This window comes from Stegastes partitus, unplaced genomic scaffold (assembly GCF_000690725.1).
Source record: "Stegastes partitus isolate 25-593 unplaced genomic scaffold, Stegastes_partitus-1.0.2 Scaffold212, whole genome shotgun sequence".
Taxonomy (NCBI): domain Eukaryota; kingdom Metazoa; phylum Chordata; class Actinopteri; family Pomacentridae; genus Stegastes; species Stegastes partitus.
The window spans coordinates 285875-293951 of record NW_007577943.1 but is presented as its reverse complement, the minus strand read 5'-3'; the positions used below and the strand labels follow the sequence as shown (position 1 = coordinate 293951).

Sequence of the window (8077 nt, the reverse complement as noted above, 5' to 3'; positions counted from 1 at the left end):
TTTAGTTTTTGTACAGATTAATTCTGTCCTTTTTTGCTCCTGTCACATTTTTCCTCTCTGTGGGCTCATTTTTATCTGCAATATGAAGTTCTTTCACCTCTATGGAAACGGCACAACCATGACTATAAGTAGAAGGATTCTTTCTTCTTTTTTTTTTTTAAGTCTCCTGTGCATTATTTTTCTTTTATTTTCATACTTCAGTAAACACAGCCTGCACTTCAGCCTAGTTAAGCCATAGAGTCCCTGAATTTTTGTCACATTTTCAGTCACTAATGGCTTCCTGTTTGCACTGAGGAGCACAGAATTTGATGCATGCATATATATAATTATATGTATGTAAATGTATATATAACATTATAATAAAGGGATTTTTATGGAATATAATCATTTTAAGCTCAGATTTTGTTAATTTTTTCGACACAACAGCACATCACAATGAGTAGTTCTTTTTTAATTTATTTGGACGGGACAGTGTGTATTAATGAACGTACAATCACAGGTTGCAGTAAATATACCGGATTTAGCACAAGACTAATTTCCATCCGGATGTTCTTTTGTTTCTACAGCTTCTGGCTTTGATAAGTGGTGTCATTTCTTTAGTACACTTTTCTAACCTGCTACATGAAATCTTATTTATGGAGCTTTAGACATACAAGTTGTACTTTTGGATGAATCCAGGATCAGCATTCCTGTTAACATCCATAGCCCTAATGACAACTGGGAAAGTGGATGTAAGAACGAAGATAAACCCAATATAGTGCTGCATTTAATGTCCAGTTCGAAAGCAAAACAACCACCGCTGAGTTATTGCGTTTTGCTTTAATGGCATATTCAATAGGATATATGGAGGAAAATGGAAAAGACAGACTGAATTGTCAACTGTCCACAGACAAACAATTGGACCTGACAGCTGTACCCAGATGATCTCATCTTTTGTCTGTGTCGGTCTGGCATGCAAACCACCTCAGAAAACCACCACGCTTTCTTTTCATTTATAGTCCACGTATTCAGTGTCTGAATGAGTCGACTATCTGCCGCGAGGGCACGCAGGCGGAGAACTGCTGACAATTTCAGCTCCTTCCTCGATCTCCCAGAGCTATTCTGACATCAGAAATCACTTGCTACAGTTGCCATGCAAATGGTGCTGGGCTCCCATGATTGTGCCACAGGCTGGGTTTCTGATAACTCTTGAGATGAGCTTCGTTCTGTTTTTAGGGAGCAGATAATTGGTATTATGATAAGAGGGTTTTCAGGCCGCTGCAGGAGATGTTGAATCACAGGCTGCCAGTGGAAGACTTGTACATTAAGCTCCTTGAATCTTAATAGAGTTCAGGGGAAAATCTTATCTTCACTTGGAATTTTTCTTAGTTTTATTCATTCTTTTGTAGTGTTTTGATGTGCCGCTGTGTTGGATCCATCTGTTGCCAGAGAGACTCTTAGCTATGCTTGCGGCTCAGTGAGGCACAGCGGCGCTTTGAGCAGCGAAGACCTCCTTTCTGTCTCTTTTCAACCCGATAAAATACAGTTTACAACATTGACATGTCACAAAACATTTTGATGGCTTGTTCGGTGGTAGGTTGAAAAAGTGGCATCGCTGGTGAATGTGACGGTATTGCTGCACTGGTTGGGGAAATGTGCTCCACACTAAGATGGGATTTCAATGGATTTATTGTTTCATATAAAATCTCATGAATATGGAGCTGTATAGGTTGTGTGGTGCCAACAAGAAGCTTCTAGGACATCATAATGGTAGCAGTTGTATACATCAAAAGGCAGCTTTCCAATGTGGGAACTCTGCACAGATGCAAGGTGAGGTGAACAAGAACGGCTCCATAGTCGACCCGTTAAGCCTTTCTGTTGTGTAAGATCCAATAGCTCTGACTGCAACGTCAAATCTAACTGTGCCAAAGTGACAAATATTTACTGGCTGCAACTTCAGACGACTGCACTATGAAGCAGGTTTAATATACACCGGCTTTGTGCTAGCTGGCTTAACAAAATCTAGCAGGACTGCCTACTTCAGCCCAGAGGAAGAGGTTCCTAAAACGGAGAGATTTAACAATTATTTTAAAATGTGTTACGGTAAAAAGCAGTTATTTTGTAAATCATGCAAGAAAAGAATGCCGGTAGAAAACAGTTAATGGTGTAAATCCATCCATCCATTATCTATACACCACTTAATCCTCACTAGGGTCATGGGGGGCTGGAGTCTATCCCAGCTGACTTAGGGTGAAGGCAGGGGACACCCTGGACAGGTCACCAGTCTGTCACAGGGCTACACTTAGAGACAGACAACCAAGCACACTCACATTCACACCTACGGACAATTTAGAGTCACCAATTAACCTCTTCGTGTTTTTGGACTGTGTGGGAGGAAGCTGGAGAACCCGGAGAGAACCCACGCTGCACGGGGAGAACATGGAGACTCCTAATGGTGTAAATGAATACATTTATTTTACTAAGTACATTTAGATCTGAAACTGTTCCATAATGAGAGATATGTGGAAACAGACTAATCTATCTTCTAGTCTGTATTATTAAAGCTGCAGTACCAGCAGTGTAAAACTGACTTGGCAGTAAATTAGGACCAAACATAAACATTTTTGTGCCTTTTCTGCAGCACTAACTACAGATATAAAGTCGTCCCTCACCTGAGCATCTGTATCACTCATAGAGAATTTCATCAGAATTGCTGAAAGGGAGGCACCACTGCTGATTTATATCCCAAACTCTGAACATAACCTCCTCCAGAGCCGGTTAGCCGTGCAGCATCTGCTACCATGGTGATCTAGCCAGTTTCAAACAGAGCCACCTCGAAAACTTTGACTTTAGGCTCAACATACCTCACTAACCCGCTAATCTCACAAAGTTCTATAAGCAGCCCAGAATCAAAACAATAAAGGGTTTGTTATGTTATTGCAATGTAGTTTAACGCCAATTTTACTTTTCCAAAATAATCTCGTATTCAATGTCCTATATTTAAAGCAGTGAGTATTTTATGATAATGTTTTAATTATTCAGGTGTTTTCTTTAATTCTAGCCAAAAACTATGATTCTGTTAAGTTCACATAAGAAGTTATGAAGTGGTCATCAGATGTCTAAAAAAAACAGGAGTAGATACTGAAAGCCCTAAAACAGCTGCTGCAGAAAAAGGTAAAGGACACAATGTTCTGTTTAACCTCTTAACATCCATCCCACTTGTTTCACTGAAAAAGAGGAAGCATGGAAGCATTATGGTAAAAAAATACTGTGCTGCACACAGTGATTCAACAAATATGTGTCCCTGTATACGACAGAGGAAGAAACTACCATTTTCCTGTGTATGCACTCTTATTACAAAGTGTCTCTTATAATGGTTTACACCATTTGAATCATGAGGCTTTGTGGTTTTTTAATGATGTATAGTTTGTCAGATTAGATTCAGAATGAGATGAAGATCAATCTATTGAATCCACGTGATATATTAAGGATGCATGATAATATCCTCATAATTACCTTTATCAACGAATAAAGGCTTTAAAGTTAAATCAAAGGATCCTCCCAAAAAGGGAGATAACGCCTGTCAGGCTAAAAGTTTTACAGATTTGTTTGAATATTTTACATAATAATAAATATGGCGTGTTTTACATCCAAGTTGAGTTTCAGTTCGATTGCATTTACATAGTAACAATTTACAACATAAGTGATCTCAAGGCAAATTATAATATATTATATTACAGAGAGAAATCCAACAACTTCAACAGTTTCCTTTGAGAAAGCATGTGGTGATAGTGGGAAGAAAAGAAACGTTTGACAGAACCAGGCTCAGGAAGAGCCGCCATCTGCCTCGACCAGCTGGGGTCATTCTCTTACTTTACCCAGTAAATGTGCACATTTGAAAATCATTGTATTTATGTCTGCTCCTGTTAGTGTTCTATCATGATAAAAGCTGGAACAATAAAATGTTAATTCCACTACTGTAGTCACCTGAAATAAGTGCATACATCAGTATCAGCAATCAGCTAAAATGAGTTTGAACATATCAGATATCAGTCAAAATCCCGAATCATGCCTTTCTAATTCCCAGTGACAGTGTGGAGAGCACATGCATGATAAACACTAAAGACAGTTAAGCCACATCAAGAGCACAAATTAATAATTAGTGTGCGTTGTCGGATGGACTTTGGTACTTTTTCGTGTCACATATTAACAGGCCAGCATTTTGCAGGTCATAAGTCACAATGCTGACCTGATAAGGGCGCTACAGGAAAAGTCTGGCTATTATTAAAGGGAGCAGGGTCCATCCTCTGGGGACCATGAATGAAGCTCTGTATCCAAATTCATTGCAATCCGTACAATAGCTGTTAAGATATACCAACAGAGACATGCCTTTATAAGTCAAGTAACATGTTCTTATTATTGCAGCACTTGTTACCTCAGAAAAAAAACAGGGTGAAGAAAGGAGGGAACAGAGTGAAAACACATCCATCATTAGATCCCAATAAATGCAGCTCAGAGGAGACGGAGGGGGGGGGATGTTTTTCTAGCAGCAAGTGTTGGTATTAAAATCTGGCAGACATGAATGCAGCACAGTGAGATATTCGCAGAGCACAGAGCACAGCTAGTGCTGCTTCCCACTGCCACAGTGATTGCGTTGAGGTTCTTGGAGAGCTCTGGGGAATCTGGGAAGCCGCCATCAAACCAGAACTGTGTCAGAGGAGAGCTGGAGTAATAAATTGTTAAGATTATTACAGGGAGTTCCTCCAGAGTGCACATAACAGCTTCGGTTTAGCGGCCTTCGTGGGGAAGACGAGGTGAGGGGGTTGGACACAGCCCACTTTACATGCAGGTCTGTCTTTCATCCTATATGTCAACCTGAAAAAGTGTGTGTTTCTGAGTGTGTAATGACATCAGTGTGTGTTTGAGAGCCACTGCACATGGAGCTATAACCGGATTTGACAAGACCTTCCCTGTATGCAGAGTGCAAGACTCTGCATCTTTCATGACTCTCATGATGAATTTCCTTTTCAAGGTTGCACTTTATGGTAATACAGTACATATAGTAGAGTAATGCATTGTTGCTTCAAGAAAATGGTGGCCTCGCATTGTGTCAAGTAGAGGATTTGCTGCTTCTCTCTGAGTGTAGTTTGAGCTTTGAACAGCTGATCAGACAGAGCAGGACAGTCAGGAGAGTAATTTTGGACTTTGAGACGGAAATGTTGCTGACAGTTTATCGAAGTGATTAATCAGCAGTAAGGAGAATAATGGTTGGTAAAGTGACAATGAGGCAATGAAGGTCAAACTCCAGCTATTTTACACATCAACGCCTATTTACAGGTCCTGAAGAGCACTATGGTGAAAGTGGAAAATACTGAATAAACCTTTTTTTTTCCACGTGAAATCTGACCCAGTGTTTGGTCTGGAGTGCAAGTTGGAAGTTAGAAATGCTGAGTTTGTCAGACATCTGTAGTCGTTCCTCATCTCAAGGTACATTACCCGCTGCTAGCATTATATCATAGACTATACACAAACAGTATATACGTAATAGTCTATGCATTGTACATAATCAAGTCGTGGTGTAGGTAGTGTGGGCAGCGGGTTTTGGTGAATGTGTGGAATTAAAAACATGTCTACTTCTTCTGAGCTCATTTTAAGTAGTTTTTCAAGTGTCCACTGTGAGTCTGACAGTGTTACAGACGTATAGACTCTGAACACTGTGCAATTTTAGTTGCAGAAAGTATACCATGAAAAAACACGTGCTAAATTCTGGAGATGGACTTTAAAGTTCCTCTTTAGTCATTGATTTAACCACTAAAAACTCATCTTTGTGCACCAAACCTACATATTTAGTTGTTGTTTTTTTCATGAAAAGAATTCCTTCCTGCCTTCAAATCACCTAGATGTAATGCTACACCATTGACACCCTTCAGAATGAACAAATCTACGTAGTCCCTGCCTCTCTCTTCACTCACCACTCTGCTCGAGCACACCAGCTCACTAATACCTCAAACTACTGTATGCTACACAATGGCATGTTGTGATATTGGACTCATTCAGCCACACATGCTGGAACCAGAAACCGATTCTGAAGTAGACCAATGGTACAGAAGGTCCCTCCCTGTAAGCTAACGGGATTGGTTCCTTTGATTTGTGACATATTAAACCCTGGAAGTCCAGACCCTTGTTTTTGTCATCAGAACACTGTAGTTTCAGAGTGGATATGCTCAACCATGGCACTGACTGCTTATTTCACTCATGATACAGCATGTCTTCTAGCATATAAAAACACCATATGGACATCTTCACAAGGTTAAACTAAAACTTGATTTTCACTAGAGAGACTGTTTAGCAGCTGCTGGCATCCCACACAACAGCCTCTCCATTCAAACACTCATTTAGATTCTCCACAAGTCCACTCACCAGGTCCTTGGACGTGCCCAGTCTCTTCAGCCCATCCAGGGGCAGGAGGTCAGCCGAGTCCTTGTGTGTGAACTGGGTAGCCTGCTTCAGACGCCTCTGCTGGTGCAGGATGGCTTTATCCCGGATGGCTAGTTCACCTTTCTTCGCCTCACTCATGGTCTCGGACTGTAAAACAGTCTCTTCTGATGCTGTGCACAGAAGCACGGAGACTGTCGCCTCACAGCAGCAGCAGCACTGGGAGACAGAGTGGACGTCCGTGTGCAGAAGGAATAGAAAACCTCCAAAAACAGGCTCTTTAGCTCCTTTACAAGGTCCTCAGCAACGGAATAAACCTGCAAATGTTGCCTCTTCCTGCCTGTTCTGTCCTCTCTGAAATGCTGCTGTCCTTCCCTCTGGGCTTGTTCTGCGCTCTCTCTCTCTCTCTCTCTCTCTGTAGTCCTTGGCATGTATTTGTCTCAGCAGCTTTAGGAGCTATTGTCCTGTCCAGGATGCTGCTCTTATGTAGACATGCATCTTCCTCGCAATGTCAAGATCTGCTCAGTGTGTTACAGAGGCTGTGGGGAAGGTGTGACTGAGCTGAGTGAGTGTGTTTCCTCCCCTCCCCTCAGTGGCGTCTGTCCTTGGATCTCTCTCTCTCTCTCTCTCGCTCTCTCTCTCTCTCTTTCTCTGTTACATCTCTGCTTTCAGTTGTGTTTTCTCTCTCTCTTCTCTTTTCGTCACACACTCGACACAGAAACATGCTCACCTCTGAATACCGAGCACTGTTCACTCAGCACAAAAGAAAGAGTCTTTATTCTGCGTATCAAACCTCAGCACTCCACTGTTAATCTGCTAGCTGCAACATCACACAAAATCAGACATATTCTCTGCATTTTATAGTCCTAAAAGTGACACAACGGCCTGCTTCTAAGCCCGACACTGTTGCCAATATTAGTCCCTTGAGCAGTGATTAGCCTGGCAGCCCTGCTGTGGAGGTGTGAGGGAGATCACTGTGATCTGACCCCACACAGGGGATCAATCTGGACCACTGATGGCAGCAATTGATTTCCTCTGCTCCCCTGTGACAGCCACCGTGAATTAAAGAATCCAATTCCTTCCATCCACATCACCAAAAGCTATAAATACCCCATCCATCTGTGTTCATGACCTCCAGACGGTGACACATTTTTATAGCAGTGATGAGTCGACCCACAGGTGTGGACGGTATCATGACATACAATAAAGTGAGCCCATCTGTCACAGCACTCAGTGGGTGGATTCTTGCACAAGATGCATGTTGCCCTCAAAAGAAGGGGCGCTTTTTTAAAATGCACAATATTTATCAGAAACAGGGAGACCTTGTGAAGGTGAAGTGGAAAATACTGAGTGCCTGCTGAGATGTTTGCTGTTTGAAATGCACGTGCTGCCCCCTGCTGGTCGGCTCATCTGTGTGTTTTTTCTTGGATTTTTCAGCTTCGTCTGCATCTGTATTCAAACTCCGTCAAACGTGTTGTACGTTGAATTCAGATGACATTTTGTGTAATTTTGTGACACAGACAGCTCTGTAGATGTGAAGTCACATTTTGACATCATTAAAATCAGAGATCATCAAAATCCTGCTTTAGAGAGCAAGAGAGATTCCAAACGCAGTCTGAGTGAACCAGAAAAAGATGGAAAAACTTTTTACTTTGGAAGTTTT

General features: G+C 41.6%; 1 protein-coding gene across 1 annotated transcript in view; it reads right to left on the bottom strand.

Moving 5' to 3' along the window:
• nrip2 (nuclear receptor interacting protein 2) overlaps positions 1-6909 on the bottom strand; it is a 53308-nt gene extending 46399 nt beyond the window's left edge. Inside the window, exon 1 of the mRNA XM_008280871.1 lies at positions 6400-6909. Coding sequence (XP_008279093.1) covers positions 6400-6555 — 156 coding nt within the window. The 5' untranslated portion in view covers positions 6556-6909. The remainder of the gene's footprint in view (positions 1-6399) is intronic.
• Positions 6910-8077: the final 1168 nt, after the last annotated feature.